The following is a 16,937-nucleotide window of genomic DNA, read 5'->3' as shown; positions in this document are numbered from 1 at the left end:
CAGGTGCCCCTGCTTTTTGGCGATTTCTGTATCTTTTTTGGAAAAATATCCAATTTTTTGCTTATTTTTGATTGAATTATTTCTCTTTATGTTATTGAGTCAAAAGACTTATTTATGTATTTTACATGCTGGACCCTTATCAGATGTATTATTTGGAAATATTTTATCATATTCTGTGGTTCAAAAAAAATTTTTTTAAAGATTTTATTTTATTTGTTTACTCATGAGAGACACAAAGAGAGAGGCAAAGACATAGGCAGAGAGAGATAAGCAGGCTCCATGCAGGGAGCCCCATGTGGGACTCCAGGATCATGCCTTGGGCAGAAGGCAGGCCTGCTGAGCCACCCAGGGGTCCCTGATAATATTCTTTGATGCAGGAAAGTCTTTAATTTTGATAAGTACAATTCATCTACTTTGTCTTCTGTTGCTTGTAGATGGTCTCAAGTAAGAGTCCAGTTAGGAGTCTTTTAAAAGTAACCTGTTCAAGTGATGATAGTGGTTTAGTCTATGTTGTTAGCAGTGAAAACTGAGATGTTTGAAGAGTAGGGATGTATTTTTATGGTAATTACGATAATTACAGCGAACATCTTTGTTTACTGCTTATTAAGTGGTAAGCACTCTTCTAAGTGCTTTACATGTTAATTCATTAAATCTAAAACCCTATGAGACTTGCATTATTGTTCCCATTTTGCAAATGAAGAAGCATAAGGCAGAGAGTTGTTAACTAACTTTTCCATGGCTGTGTAGCTAGTAAGTGATAGATACATTTACCCTTATATGCTCCCAGTAAGGAAAGCTTGTGATCATATATAAAGGCTTTATATATATATAGTGCTATTTCCATGTGTTTTCACTATCTTTTATAATATTGAAGTTTAATGATTTTATATTTCAAGTTGGTTGCTGTTATCCAGTAAAAAATTATGTACGTGTATGTGCATGCACATGTCTTCATGTATCTATATTTGTGTTTATGTGATATGTATGTTTATATGCACATACACATATACATATACATATCTATACATTCTTGTCTATGCATTAAGATGTGCAAGATACTTTAAAATAGTTGTCTTGAGATTGTGGGGTTTATGTGTGTATGTATATGTGATTTTCTTTCAACTAAGATTACTTTCTCCAATAGTTACATGTTAATGTTGAATTGAGTACTGCTATATTCACCTTGAAAACAAAGCAGAATGCCTGCTTGCTGTGGAATTTAGAAAAGAACTATAGTCTCATTGGTCCCTTGTTTCTAACTAATATCTTGCATAGATTCTTCATATGAGGAAGGCTTTTTGTGTAGATTCCCCTCTCTTTACTGTGAAGTATCTTATAAACCATAGGAATAATATTGACCTGAGGGTCTTACTGTGTTTTTGACCTTGACTTTAGATTTCTGAGGTCCTTTCTGCTTTGAAGTTTATGATGATTTGACAAGTTTACATTTACTACCATGATGGTGGTATAAAACGGGTCAGCAAACTATGGTCCATTGGCCATATGTGGCCCTATGTTTTTGTACATCTCATGAGCTAAGAATGGTTTTTATAAACATAAGCCTTGGGATCTATTTGATGATAATAATAATACTAGCTTTGAGCCCCAAATAAACAAAATATTATCTACTGTAAAAAACAGACTCCATTCTTCTTTAGTAGACTTACATTACAAAAAATTCTATTTGGTAAAAAAATTTTGTCAAAATTTGTTTTCTTTCTTGTTATTTTAAGTACCTACATAGTATCCTTGGTTTTGTTTTCTTGCCTACAAGGCCTAAAATTTTGGCCCCTTACTAAAAAAGTTTGCTGACTCTTTTCTGGAAGAAACCTGTACTTGTCCCATGTTCACCTTCATTCTTTGCTCCAGCTTCATACCAGTTTGAAATGCTAAGTTGGAGTATATCTTTTGCTGCCCAGATCTGCTTGGATTGGGTCAATTCCTGACTACAGGATAGTAAATTAAAAAAAATCACAATTATCAAAGTATGCTTGCTTCCTAAATTTGAGGGTAGGTGTTTTGATAGTCTTTTTTTTTGTTACTGTACTTGTTTAAACTTCTGTTTCTAACAATTGCCTGATCTGTACTTGGTAAATATTATTTGCCATGATATTTGGTACTGTAGCACTAAAACAGAGATACACCTCCCATCTAGCTTTCCTGTTTTGTGATGAGAAAATCTTTACTAGAAATATCATTACAGGGGGATCCCTGCGTGGCTCAGCGGTTTGGCACCCAGGGCGTGATCCTGGAGACCCGGGATCGAGTCCCACGTCAGGCTCCCTGCATGGAGCCTGCTTCTCCCTCTTCCTGTGTCTCTGCCTCTCTCTCTCTGTGTCTCTCATGAATAAATGAATAAAGTTTTTAAAAAAATATATCATTACAAAATTGAGGTGCAAATATCATGCAGATGATGTCATTATTTTATTACTATTTTGCCATCATATATAGTCTTTCTTGTCTTTAATAACGTAGGAACGACCACCCAACTTGTTTGATAACACCAACAGTTATATCATTTTGCATTTTGTGAGAAGATGACTTGTTATCCTCTATGTTATTTAAAGGATTAAACCCTCTCTGTCTCTTGACAGCTAGTATCTTCTCTGTTCATTTAAGTATCCTGATGTGTCCTTAAGGTCATAGAGCAGAAGCGCTTCTTTAAGAACAGTTTTCTAAGTAAGCATTGAAGTGGAATTCTGTTTTCCTGCCTTGGTACTGATTGTTAGCACCACTTTATATCAGAAGTATTTTTAAAATGAAAGAGGAAACTTCTTTTCACTGACAGACTAGGAAGCAGTCTTTTTTTATATATAATTTTTTTTTATTGGAGTTCAATTTGCCAACATATAGCATATCACCCAGTGCTCATCCCGTCAAGTGCCCTCCTCAGTGCCCGTCACCCAGTCACCCCAACCCCCCCCCACCTCCCCTTCCACTACCCCTTGTTTGTTTCCCAGAGTTAGGAGTCTCTCATGTTCTGTCACCCTCTCTGATATTTCCCGCTCATTTTCTCTCCTTTCCTCTTTATTCCCTTTGACTATTTTTTATATTCCCCAAATGAATGAGACCATATGATGTTTGTCCTTCTCCAATTGACTTACTTCGCTCAGCGTAATACCCTCCAGTTCCATCCACGTCGAAGCAAATGGTGGGTATTTGTCATTTCTAATGGCTGAGTAATATTCCATTGTATATATAGACCACATCTTTCATCTTTCGATGAACACCAAGGCTCCTTCCACAGTTTGGCTATTGTGGACATTGCTGCTATAAACATTGGGGTGCAGGTGTCCCGGTGTTTCACTGCATCTGTATCTTTTGGGTAAATCCCCAGCAGTGCAATTGCTGGGTCGTAGGGCAGGTCTATTTTTAACTCTTTGAGGAACCTCCACACAGTTTTCCAGAGTGGCTGCACCAGTTCACGTTCCCACCAACAGTGCAAAAGGGTTCCCCTTTCTCCACATCCTTTCCAACATTTGTTGTTTCCTGTCTTGTTAATTTTCACCATTCTCACTGGTGTGAGGTGGTATCTCATTGTGGTTTTGATTTGTGTTTCCCTGATGGCAAGTGATGTGGAGCATTTTCTCATGTGCTTGTTGGCCATGTCTATATCTTCCTCTGTGAAATTTCTGTTCATGTCTTTTGCCATTTCATGATTGGATTGTTTGTTTCTTTGGTGTTGAGTTTAATAAGTTCTTTATAGATCTTGGATACTAGCCCTTTATCTGATATGTCATTTGCAAATATCTTCTTCCATTCTGTAGACTGTCTTTTAGTTTTGTTGACTGTTTCTTTTGCTGTGCAGAAGCTTTTTATCTTAAGTCCCAATACATTTTTGCTTTTGTTTCCCTTGCCTTCATAGATGTATCTTGCAAGAAGTTGCTATGACCAAGTTCAAAAAGAGTGTTGCCTGTGTTCTCCTCTAAGATTTTGATGGATTCTTTTCTCACATTTAGATCTTTCTTCCATTTTGAGTTTATCTTTGTGTGTAGTGTAAGAGAATGGTCTAGTTTCATTCTTCTGCATGTGGCTGTCCAATTTTCCCAGCACCATTTATTGAAGAGATTGTCCTTTTTCCAGTGGATAGTCTTTCCTGCTTTGTCGAGTATTAATTGACCATAGAGTTGAGGGCCCATTTCTGGGTTCTCCATTCTGTTCCATTGACCTGTGTGTCTGCTTTTGTGCCAGTACCACACTGTCTTGATGATCACAGCTTTGTAGTACAACCTGAAATCCAGCATTGTGATGCCCCCGGCTCTGGTTTTCTTTTTTAATATTCCTCTGGCTGTCCGGGGTCTTTTCGGATTCCACACAAATCTTAAGATGATTTGTTCCAACTCTCTAAAGAAAAACCTGTATTTTGATAGGGATTGCATTAAATGTGTAAATTGCCCTGGGTAGCATAGACATTTTCACAGTATTAATTCTTCCAATACATGAGCATGGAATATTTTTCCATCTCTTTGTGTCTTCCTCAATTTCTTTCAGAAGTGTTCTGTAGTTTTTAGGATATAGATCCTTTACCTCTTTGGTCAGGTTTATTCTTAGGTATGTTATGCTTTTGGGTGCAATTGTAAATGGGATTGATTCCTTAATTTCTCTTTCTTCAGTCTCAGTGTATAGAAATGCCACTGATTTCTGGGCATTGATTTTGTATGCTGCCACACTGCTGAATTGCTATATGAGTTCTAGCAATCTTGGGGTGAAGTCTTTTGGGTTTTCTTTTTTTTTTTTTTAAGATTTTATTTATTTATTCATGAGAGATAGAGAAAGAGAAAGAGAGAGAGAGAGAGAGGCAGAGACATAGGCAGAGGGAGAAGCAGGCTCCATGCAGGGAGCCCAACATGGAACTCAATCCTGGGTCTCCAGGAACACGACCTGGGTTGATGGCGGCACTAAACCGCTGAGCCACCTTCGCTGCCCTCTTTTGGGTTTTCTATGTACCGTATCATGTCATCTGCGAAGAGGGAGAGTTTGACTTCTTTGCCAATTTGAATGCCTTTTATTTCTTTTTGTTGCTTGATTGGTGAGGCTAGGACTTCTAGTACTATATTGAATAACAGGGGTGAGAGTGGACATCCCTGTTGTATTCCTGATCTTAGAGCAAAGGCTCCCAGTGTTTCCCCATTGAGAATAATATTTGCTGTGGGCTTTTCATAGATGGCTTTTAAGATCCTGAGGAATGTTCCCTCTATCCCTACACTCTGAAGAGTTTTGATCAGGAATGGATGCTGTATTTTGTCAAATGCTTTCTCTGCATCTATTGAGAGGATCATATGGTTCTTGTTTTTTCTCTTGTTGATATGATCTATCACGTTGATTGCTTTACAAGTGTTGAACCAGCTTTGCATCCCGGGGATAAATCCCATTTGGTCATGGTGAATAATCTTCTTAATGTATTGTTGGATCCTATTGGCTAGTATGTTGTTGAGAATTTTTGCATCTGTGTTCATCAGGGATATTGGTCTATAATTCTCCTTTTTGGTGGGGTCTTTGTCTGGTTTTGGAATTAAGGTGATGCTGGCCTCATAGAACCAGTTTGGAAGTATTCCATCCCTTTCTATCTTTTGGAACAGCTTTAGTAGAATAGGTATTGTTTCTTCTTTAAACGTTTGATAGAATTCCCCTGGGAAGCCATCTGGCCCTGGACTTTTGTGTGTTGGGAGGTTTTTGATGACTGCTTCAATTTCCTCTCTGGTTTTTGGCCTGTTCAGGTTTTCTGTTTCTTCCTGTTCCAGTTTTGATAGTTTGTGGTTTTCCAGAAATGCGTCCATTTCTTCTAGACTGCCTAATTTATTGATGTATAGCTGCGCATAATATGTTTTTATAATCGTTTGTATTTTCTTGTAATCTTACCTTTTTCATTCATGATTTTATTAGTCTTTTTTGTTTTTAAGAAGGTTAGCTAATGTTTTATCTATCTTATTAATTCTTTCAAAGAACCAACTCCTGGTTTTGTTGATCTGTTCTACAGTTCTTCTGATCTCTATTTCATTGAGTTCTGCTCAGATCTTTATTAACTCTCTTCTTCTGCTTGGTGTAGGTTTTATTTGTTGTTCTTTCTCCAGTTCCTTTAGGTGCAAAGTTAGCTTGTGTATTTGAGTTTTTTCCAGTTTTTTGAGGGATGCTTGTATTGCAATGTTTTTTCCTCTCAGGACTGCTTTTGCTGTATCCCAAAGATTTTGAACGGTTGTGTCTTCATTCTCATTAGTTTCCATGAATCTTTTAAATTCTTCTCTAATTTCCTGGTTGACCCTTTCATCTTTTAGCATGCTGCTCTTTAACTCCATGTGTTTGAATGTCTTCCAAATTTCTTCTTGTGATTGAGTTCAAGTTTCAAAGCATTATGGTCTGAAAATATGCAGGGGACAATCCCAATCTTTTGGTATCGGTTAATACCTGATTTGTGACCCAGTATGTGGTCTATTCTGGAGAAAGTTCCATGTGCACTTGAGAAGAATGTATTCAGTTGCATTTCGATGTAAAGTTCTGTAAATATTTGTGAAATCCATCTGGTTCAGTGTATCATTTAAAGTTCTTGTTTCTTTGGAGATGTTGTGCTTAGAAGATCTGTCATTTGCAAAAAGTGCCATGTTGAAATCTTCCAGTATTAGTGTATTATTATCTAATTATGTCTTTAATTTAGTTATTAATTGATTGATATACTTGGCAGCTCCCACAGTAGGGACATAAATATTCATGATTGTTAGGTCCTTTTGTTGGATAGATTCTATAAGTATGATGTAGTATCCCTTTTTATCTCTTCCTACAGTCTTTGGGATAAACTTTAATTTATCTGATATGAGGATTGCTACCCCTGCTTTCTTTTGAGGACCATTTGAATGGTAAATGGTTCTCCAACCTTTCATTTTCAGGCTGGAAGTGTCCTTAGGTCTAAAATGAGTCTCTTGTAGACAGCAAATAGATGGGTCTTTCTTTCTTGCTTTTTTATCCAGTCTGGAACCCAGAGTCTTTTGATGGGATCATTAAGCCCATTCACCATCAGAGTTACTATTGAAAGATATGAATTTAGTGTCATCATAATACCTATTCAGTCCCTGTTTTTGTGAATTATTTCTTTGGGCAACCTCTTTTTTTTTACAGAGTCCCCCTTAACATTTCTTGCAGAGCCGGTTTGGTGGTCACATATTCTTTCAGTTTCTGCCTATCTTGGAAGCTCTTTATCTCTCCTTCTATTCTGAATGAGAGCCTTGCTGGGTAGAGTATTCTTGGCTACATGTTCTTCTCATTTAGGATCCTGAATATATCCTACCAGCCCTTTCTGGCCTGCCAGGTGTCTGTGGAGAGGTCTGCTGTTAATCTAATATTTGTTCCCATATAAGTTAGGGATCTCTTGTCTCTGTGGCGTTAAGGATTTTCTCTTTATCTTTGGAATTTGCAAGTTTTACTATTAAACGTCGAGGTGTTGAACGGTTTTTATTAATTTTAGGAGGGGATCTCTATCTCCTGGATCTGAATGCCTGTTTTCCTCTCCACATTAGGGAAGTTCTCAGCTATGATTTATTTAAATATGCTTTCTGGTCCTCTGTCCCTTTCAGCGCACTCTGGAACCCCAGTTAAACATATATTTTTCCTTCTGAGGCTGTCATTTACTTCCTTTAACCTTTCCTCATGGTCTTTTAATCATTTTTCTCTTTTTACCTCAGCCTCCTTCCTTGCCATCAACTTGTCTTCTATGTCACTCTTTCTTCTACCTCATTAACTCCCGTCTTTAGGACCTCCAGTTTGGATTGCATCCCATTTAATTGATTTTTAATTTCGGCCTGATTAGATCTAAATTCTGCAGTCATGAGGTCTCTTGAATCCTTTATGCTTTTTTCCAGAGCCACCAGTAGCTTTATAATTGTGCTGAATTGGCTCTCTGATATCAAATTGTAATCCAAATTCTATAACTCTGTGGCAGAGAGTACTGATTTTGATTCTTTCTTTTGTGGTGAGTTCTTCTTTCTAGTCATTTTGCTCAGTGCAGAGTGGCTAAAAACGAGTTGTATTGGAAAAAGGAAGATAAAAAAAAAAAGAAAATACAAAAACAGAAAGAAAGAGGGGTATCCTCTGGTTCTATATACTCTAAATCCCTCGACTTCCCCAGAAGCTTTCCAGTGCTGCCCAACTAAGAACTTGCTCTTCCACTGTCCTTCCAGCTGGTCTTCTTGGGGAGGGACCTGACCTGCTGTGCTGACTCTCACCTGTGTGCATGGCTCAGTGGGAGCTGCTTATCCTGTGAGGCCCCTGTTCCCTGGTAGCCCCACTCCGTCTCAGGCACAGGGTGACACCAGGAGAAGCAACAATACTGGTGGCAGGCAGCTCTCCAGCTCTGGAGTCAGCTCCCACAGTAACTACCACAGTCTCCCAGTTTGTACTGGCCTGGATGCTCTAGTGGCAGGAGTGCTGATCTGCACAGTTCGGGGTGCCCAGCAGCAAGAGGGTCCTCGCTGTCCTGTGTCCTCCGCACCTCTGCCTTTCCCGGGGGTAGCGCAGGATCCTGGGCTGTGTCCGGTCAGATCTGGTCCGGTCCGATCTGGGGCCTGTGCTGCTGGAATCGCACTCCTGGGGCTGTGGCTCAGTTACTTCACTTTTTATATTTTACATTCTCATGAGTTCTCATGAGTTTCTTACATGTCTTCTTCTCCTGAGGTTGTGAGCCCAAAGATTCTTTTTTTTTTTAAATAAAAATCTTATGCACATGAAAGAACAAGCAGATGTGTATAGTTGTTCCTCAGACCATGAGACTATGTCTGGCTCCTTCCTCTTAACTTTTCCCAAAGGTTATTTTTTATTTACCTCTTTTTTTTTTTTTGTATATTTTTTATTGGAGTTCGATTTGCTAACATATAACATAACACATACTGCCCATCCCATCATGTGCCCCCCCAGTGCCCATTTCTAATATTTAGCATGAAACTTAATATTTGCTCATGAAGGATTGAATTAATACCTTCACTTATATTGTATAATGTTTGTTTTTATTTTTACTACTTTATGCTTGCTAGAAGGCAAATTAATTTAGAGAAATATACCTGACTCATATATTTTTTGTAGCTCTGTGATGAAACTGCCTAGGTCCTGATTTTTGACCTGACACTGTGTGCTGTAAGGGACAAAATTCTCTACTCGAAAACATATCAAATCCCTGATAGGGAGTTTTGATCAATATTTACCATGAGAGGCACATGGGGGGCTCAGTGGTTGAGCATCTGCCTTTGGCTCTGGGCATGATCCTGGGGTCCTGTGATCAAGTCCTGCATCAGACTCCCCACAGGGGAGCTTTTCCCTCTGCCAATGTCTCTGCCCCTCTTTCTCTCTGTGTCTCTCATGAATGAATAAATAAAATCTAAAAAAAAAAAAAAATTCACCATGAAACTCATCTCAGTAGAGTTTCATCTCTACTCATCTGTAGAATCAAATTTTTAATTTATAACTTGATATTAGGTAAATTTGGTAACAAGACAAGTATTCCTATTTATACCTGGTGATATGTGTGTGATATGAGATAAATCCAAATAGTTTTTCTCCCCCCTTAAAAAAAAATTAAATTCAGCTAATTAACATATCAATCCAAGTAGTTGCAATCATTTTTGTGTTTTTTTCCCTGTCCATTCCTAGGTACAGGACATCTGCTTCAGCCACGACTGTCGCTGGGTCGTGGTCAGTACACTCCGGGGGACTTCCCACGTTTTCCCCATCAACCCATACGGTGGCCAGCCTTGTGTTCGAACACACATGTCACCACGAGTTGTGAATCGTATGAGCCGCTTCCAGAAAAGTGCGGGGCTGGAAGAAATTGAGCAAGAACTGACGTCTAAGCAAGGAGGGCGCTGTAGCCCTGTTCCTGGTCTATCAAGCAGCCCTTCCGGGTCACCACTGCACGGTAAACCTGATTTTCTCTCTCTTCACTGAACCCTACCATCCTTCTCTTATTAGCCTTACTTTCTGAGATATGGGATAAAATAACTAAAACATTTTTTCCCCTGATCTTTTTATGCAAAGAAAAGGTCTTAGGCTCATTTTGGAACATTCTTAATTTATTAAGTCAATAAATTGAAATCAATATAGGAACAGTGATCTTTGCCATGCTAATTTTTTTTAACGTATAAGGCATACTTTGTGTCGTATGCATGGAATATAAAGTTCAAGAGTATTTTTATAAATTTATAGATTAAATCACATACGTATAGATTTTTTCCAGAAAATTCTTTCTCTTACCAGAGTCAATACTATATAGTTCATTAAGAAATACTTGTGGGAGAGGGATCATTGTGAGTCATGTATTTTAGAGCAGTATTTGCATTATATTTTAAAATATGTCTCTAGGGATTGTGTTTGTGAGATTAATTCACTTCTGTGTAGGTTTACTTCATTAATTTCCATTGCTCTTACATAGTTCATTGTACACATTTTTTTTTCTTTTTCTTTTTTTTTTTTTACCACTGCTGTTGATCTGTATTTGGTAGGTTTCTGGTGTTGGGTTAATATATGTAGTGATGCAATGAAAGTTTATTTTATACTTGTTTCTTGGTGCTAATGTGTACTCATCTTTTAATGGAAATGCTGGATGTGTATATGAATCTTGACCTTGGTAGATACCAGAATGTTGTACCACTTTACTTCCACTAGAATGACAAAAAAAAAAAAAAAGAAAAAAAACTTGTTTATATTAGACGCCATTTTTTTTTTTAAGAGCATTGCAGGTTCTCCTTGATAGATGACCAATTTAGGTTTTTAAGAATAGGAAATTATATAGAGACATAATGGTTACTACAGAAACCAATTTTTATTTATTCAGTTGATCTGAAATGTCCATAAAAATGTTAGCAATTCAATGGCATTTAGTACATTCACAATGAACCACCACTTTTAACTAGTTCCAAAACATTTTCCTCATCCAAGAAAACCACATATTCTTTTTAAAAAATATTTATTTATTTAATTATTCAAGAGAGAAAGTACGTGCACCTGGTGGGAAGGGATAGAGGAAGAGAAAGAAAATCTTAAGCAGTCTCTGAGTTGAGTGAAAAGCCTGAAGTCGGGCTTGACCTCTTGACTCTGAGTTCACAACCTGAGCCGAACCCAAGAGTTGGACCCTTAATTGACTGTGCCACCCAGGCACCCCAAAACCACATATTCTTTAAGCAATTACTACCTATTCTTCTCTACCTAAGCCCCTAGCAACCACCAATCTGCTTTCCATCTCTGTGAATTTACCTTTTCTAGATATTTCATATAACTGCCATCATACAATAGGTGATCTTTTGTTTCTGGCTTATATGATGTAGTGTGTTTTGGAGGTACAGCCACTTTGTAGTATATATCGGTACATTACTTTTTATGCTCAAGTAATATTCCACTGTATGTATATACTATACTTTTACCTATTCTTCCACAGATGGATATTTGGGTTGTTTCCACCTTTTTTGCTGTTTTGAATAGTGCTCTCATGAACATGGATGTGCAAGTATTTGTTTGAATCCCTCTGCAGTTCTTTTGGATATATGCCCATCCTTATTTGTTTTAGCTTTTGCTTAAACATATATCCCTTGGTAATACCTAATCAATTCTAGATAGGTATTTTTTTGTAGGACGTTTTAAGGTAGGCTGTAAACATATGTTGGTAAATGGATCCTGGGGAGATCTGTAACTCAAAAAAATTCAGGACTTCTGTTTTCTCCTTAGATGATGCTTTATGCTTTGGCACCATTATTCTTATAAGAACACTTGTTTTATTTATGTTTACTTAATTTAACTAGTGATCTAAGATCTTCAAAAGGTTGAAAATCTTTTTAGAATCAGTCCTAGGTTAAGTCATTTTAAAAAGCACTTGGAATTTAAAAGGAAAAAAAGCTTAGTAAGCTATGGGATATTTGTTTTCAGCCATTTGCAAGAAATCTTACTTCAGGAATAATTACTTAAACTTTTAGGTGTAAATATTTTGTCATATAATTAGTTCATCGTACAGGTTCTTTGAGGACCTTTCTCTTTGTGTTGAGTATTTTTCTTAGTTAAATTCCACCAAACACTTTATGGAAAAAGATTCAGAATGCATGTGGTGCAGCTAGGTTCACCAGAGAACAGATATAATATAATAGTAAAAAATTAGGAAGGATTCATAGTCCTTACATTTACATATATTCAGAAAGTCTTCTTTTGAGCTTCTTTTCCCTTCCTGTTCTTCCTTCCCTATTAAGCTTACCATATACCAGGTTTTGTGCTAGGCTTTGATTATAATGTACAAAAAAATTGAGGTAACCTCTGCTCTCATGTATCTTCTAGTCCAAGGGAAAAGGCAGAAATTAAATAACCATGAACAAATAACTTGCAGTGTATTTTTGTAGAAGGGTGCAAGGTTCCAATCAATTAAGGATTTGTCATTTGTGAAAGAAGAAATAATTGAAGAACAATACTTAATTTCTGAGTAAAAATAAAGGATTTTCTCTTGGCTTTATTGCTTTAACAGCTTTCTTCCCTTTTTTTGTGTGAAGCCAACAGAAGGTGTCTCAGAGAAGAGATTAAACTGTTTGACAGTACTGCTGTACTTAACATTCTCTTTGAAAGCAAGGAATTTCAGGAGGCATTTTCCTCCTGATAATGTTTTAAAATTTTATTATGTTGGAATTCCATCCCATTCCTCTGTATATAGTATTTCTCATTTTTGAAGTGAAGACATTCGAGTGATGGTCATTTTTCTCCATGTTCTTTTTGTGTCCTACATGTCAAAACAAAATGGGCATTGTTGTTGGTCAGTTCTAAAAATAATGTATTTACAGTTTGTGTGGATAAACAGTCTGATGCTGGTCAAAACAATGTAAACCTTTGAACAGGGAGGGATTCATCTTGAAAATGAATCATGCTTTGGCGGTATTACCATTGTTTGTGCTCTTTTTAGCAAAGTAAAGGAAACTGTTAACTAGAAGTTGATATAGGGATATTTCCTTTTTGCTCTCTGGAGTTAATCCAGTTTAGGTTAGGATTATTTTATCTTTTTGCTATTTATTTATTTATTTATTTATTTATTTATTTATTTATTTATTTTACTTAACAGAGGATGTTTATTTATTTGAAATATATTCTCTCTAAATATCTCCTTCATTTCCTATCTTGCTGCCTGGATTTTAGTTTCCCTGAGGGTTCTTAACTTAAAATCCATGAACATGCATAGGGAGAAATTATGTCTTTGTGTTTACCATCCTCTAATGAAAATTAAGCCTTTCCTTTTATTTTGAATATAGACAACACATGACAGTAATATTAGTAGTACTTGTGACATTGTCACCAATAAAAACACAGATACATCTGTATCGCATTATATTTAAAAATATATATATCTTGAAATGTTTTAAGTTACTGAACATATTTTGAAATATTATGTTCCTCATTGCTTTGGAATTATGTTATGTAATAAAATTACTGATTTAAATATTTATTATACACAACAGAACTTAATTTTTATACTATATTGATAACTATGTTTCTATATTTTTTTTGTAGTTCTACTTTATTCCTTGCATTTATAAGTTTTATTCTGAAAAAGAATCCACAGGCTTTCCCAGACTGTCCAAGTAGTCCTTGGCACAAAAATGATTAAGAATACGTGATCATCATTTCTTACCTCATCTGTTTCGATGTCCTCCAACCTTTCACAACTATCACAGGCATTTCCTTTGTTATCCATAAATATTATCCTCCACTTTCCTGCATAAAATCTTTCAGTGTCTCATCATTCTTTTAGAACATTAGAGAAGGTCCCATCTTGTTTCTAACTCCTTGCCCCATCGCACCTAGTTTTTTGTACCCTTCCCTGAATATGTCACATGTTCATTTCTTGGCACCTTTCTTATTTATATTCTTTTCTCTATTTGAAATAATTATTACCTCCTTGAGTGCCTACTAAAACCCTATTTCATTTTGATCTAGCTAAAAATAATGCTTCATTTCTTAAGCCTCTCCTAAAAAATCTCAATGTTGTGTCATCTGTATCAGTCTTGATATTGGCACTTTGAATATACTTGTAACATATTATAATAATATGTTTACTTGTTCATTAACAAGTAACATATTGACTTCCATTAGATTGACTTCTATGAAAATCGGGTCTTTTTCTTGTTTGTATTTTGTATCTTGATGTTTCATGAAGTATTGGTAAAATGTAGATTCTAAGGCTTCGAGCCAGAGTTTTCAAACATCTTTAAAGTCCTAATAAAAACAATTGAGATTTAAATCATTACTGCTCAGAATGAAGAATTTTCATTCATGGTAACATTGCTTTTCATTTTAACATCTGTGAGATACATTCATTTATTCAACAACAATTAATGTTTACTATGTCTAGGCACTGTTCCTGAGCCCTAGGAATATAGTAGTGAACAAAAGAGGAGAACATCCCTGTTCCCATGAAGCTGACTTTCTAGTGGAGTGAAATGAACCATGAACAGGATGGATGGGTGGATAGATGGATAGGTAGGTAGTTTTATGTGCTATGGAGAAAAATAAAGAATGGAAGGGGGAATAGAGAAAGCCTGGAGAGAATTTCACAATTTGAAATTAGAAAGCTTCCTACCAGGGCTTACTGAGATGATGATATTTGAACAGAGATCTGATGGAAGTATGGGAGAAAGTCATGCAGATATTTGGGGAACAAGTTTGAGGTGGAAGGAACAGCCAGTGTAAAATCCCTGTGCCAGGAATGTGCCTGGAGTGTTCAAGGAAAGGCAAAGAGGACAGTGTGGCTGAAGCACAGTATACACGGAGCATATTAGCAGATGAGGTCATGGAGGAAATGTGGTTAGATCCTTTCAGCCTCTGACTCTTACTCAGAATGAGATGGAAAACTGTGGAGAGCTTTGAGAATAAAAGTGATGTGGTAAGACAGTGTTCTAGCAGGATTGAAACAGAGATCTGTATTGAAAATTCAGTCTAAGGTTGACAAAGGTAGAAGCCTAGTGAGACTAGTTAGGAGAGTATTGCAAAAATCCAGGTGAGAGAAGACAAGGCTTAGACTAAATTGTTTATAATGGAGATTGTGAGTAGTGATTTTATTCTTGATACGTTTTGATGGTAGGGTCAACAGAGTTTCTGGTATATGTTATATCAAGTATGAGAGGAGAGGAGTCAGGGTGATTAGTAAGGTTTCTGGCCTGAGCAGCTGGAAGGATGGGGTTATCTTCAAGTGAAATGAGGAACACTGTTAAAACAGGTTTGGGGATAGGGCCAGGATCAGAAGTTCTGGATGTTTACTTTAAGATGTGTCTTTGACCTCCTAGTGATATTAAGTGGATAGCTCAGCCTACAAGCTTGGAGTTTGGTGGAAAGGGCTAGTCTGAGGATAAATGTTTGGAAGGGCTAAGTAAAGCCAAAGGCTGGATGAGATCATAAGTGAGTTGAGTGAATATGAAAAAAAGAAGATGAAGATGTCTCAGGACTGAGCCCTGGGTCTTCCGCCATTAAGTAGATAGTGACGTAGAAGGAAAACCATACATGAGAAATCCTGGAGGCCAAATGAAAAAAAAATTTTTTTTCTGTGAGACGGGAGGGAACAGTATGTCAAATTCTGCTGGTAGGTCAATTAAGATAAAGACTGAGAAAAAGAATACCATCAAATTTAGTAACACAGAGGCTACGTGACTGCAATAAGAGCAGTTTGGTAGAGTTGGTAGGGGCCTGACAGGAGTGGATTTTGGCAAGATGGGAAGAGAGAAATAGGGAAACCAGTATTGATAAGTCTGTCAAGAAGCACTGATATAAAAGGGAACAAGAAAATGGGGAAAGAGAAGACTGCTTTAGTTTCTTTATGGAATCAGGACATGAGGCTGGTGGTAGGTTTTGGGAACTTCAAAGAAAGGGGCAAAGATCAGAAAATTGTCCTCTAGGAGAACAGCATTTCTTCTACTAATTAGTAAATTTTTGATGAATGAAGAAACCATTTCTTCCACTATTTTTTATGCCCCACGCAAATTTAATGACTTGCCTTTGCTTTCCAGCTCCGACATCTTGTTCCTCCCTCTGAACTGCTTTCTGCTTATTTCTTCAGGTAAATGATGAATGCATCTGTCAAGCTCAGCTCAGCTGATGTTGCACTTTCTCCCTCTTCACATAAAGTGTGTAATTTTATGTGTTTACTCCTCCTGTATGCTCTTTATCTGTACTTGTTGCTCACTCCTTTTAACCGCCCCCCCCCCTTTTTTTCCATGATATCCATCACTAAGTTGGGAAGGCAGTTAGAGGACCTGGAGTCAGATTGCCTGTGGTAGACTCTATCCTCCATGATTCCCTAAGTCTGTAATCTTCAACAAATTCCTTAATATACCCATGCCCTAATTTTCTATCTATAAAATGAGTGTAATAATATTACCTACCTTTACAGAGTTACGGTCAGGATCACCACACTTTAAGTAGTGTTTGGTACATATCAAATCTGCAGTGAATGATTAGCTACTATGATTATTGTCATGGATACTGTTTATTATTAAGGGGGTATAAGGACTGATTTATTTTTTTGTGTTTTTGTGTAGGCCTCTTACCCAGAAAACAGAATAAATGAGTAATTCAGTGACTAAGGAGTAAATGAAATATAATTGTGACTTTATTATGTATAGGCTTTTATAGCATTGTTGGACTTTGTATTGATAAGTTGCCTTTGACTTCTGATACTGTTTCTGAAATGAAGGGAGATAACAACACAAACCTGAAGGTACAAGTAGCAACATTCCTTCTGTTTCATCTGTTTTTGCTCATTTTAATATCCTACATCAGGAAACACAATTTGATTGATTTATTCACCTACTCTTGAGTCTTTGCATTTCTTTACTTTACAAATTAGTTTTCCAACATAGGTTCAGGAATATGACATTCATTACATGATAGGGCTTTTTAAAAAAATTTTTTTTATCCTGTTTCTATCAAGTTAACAGAGGGGTTTTGGA

General features: G+C 36.8%; 1 protein-coding gene across 11 annotated transcripts in view; it reads left to right on the top strand.

Annotated features, from left to right (window-relative positions):
* BCAS3 (BCAS3 microtubule associated cell migration factor) overlaps nt 1–16,937 on the top strand; it is a 591,905-nt gene that overhangs the window by 230,494 nt on the left and 344,474 nt on the right. For all 11 annotated transcript variants that reach the window (XR_005364629.1, XM_038547981.1, XM_038547978.1 and 8 more), the window contains exon 15: nt 9,628–9,892. Coding sequence is in view for 10 of the 11 variants with exons in the window: in XM_038547981.1 (XP_038403909.1) it covers nt 9,628–9,892 (265 nt within the window). In the remaining variant the exon portion in view is untranslated. The remainder of the gene's footprint in view (nt 1–9,627; nt 9,893–16,937) is intronic.

This window comes from Canis lupus, chromosome 9, assembly GCF_011100685.1.
Source record: "Canis lupus familiaris isolate Mischka breed German Shepherd chromosome 9, alternate assembly UU_Cfam_GSD_1.0, whole genome shotgun sequence".
NCBI classification, from domain to species: Eukaryota; Metazoa; Chordata; class Mammalia; order Carnivora; family Canidae; genus Canis; species Canis lupus.
This window is presented reverse-complemented; position numbering and strand designations above follow the sequence as displayed.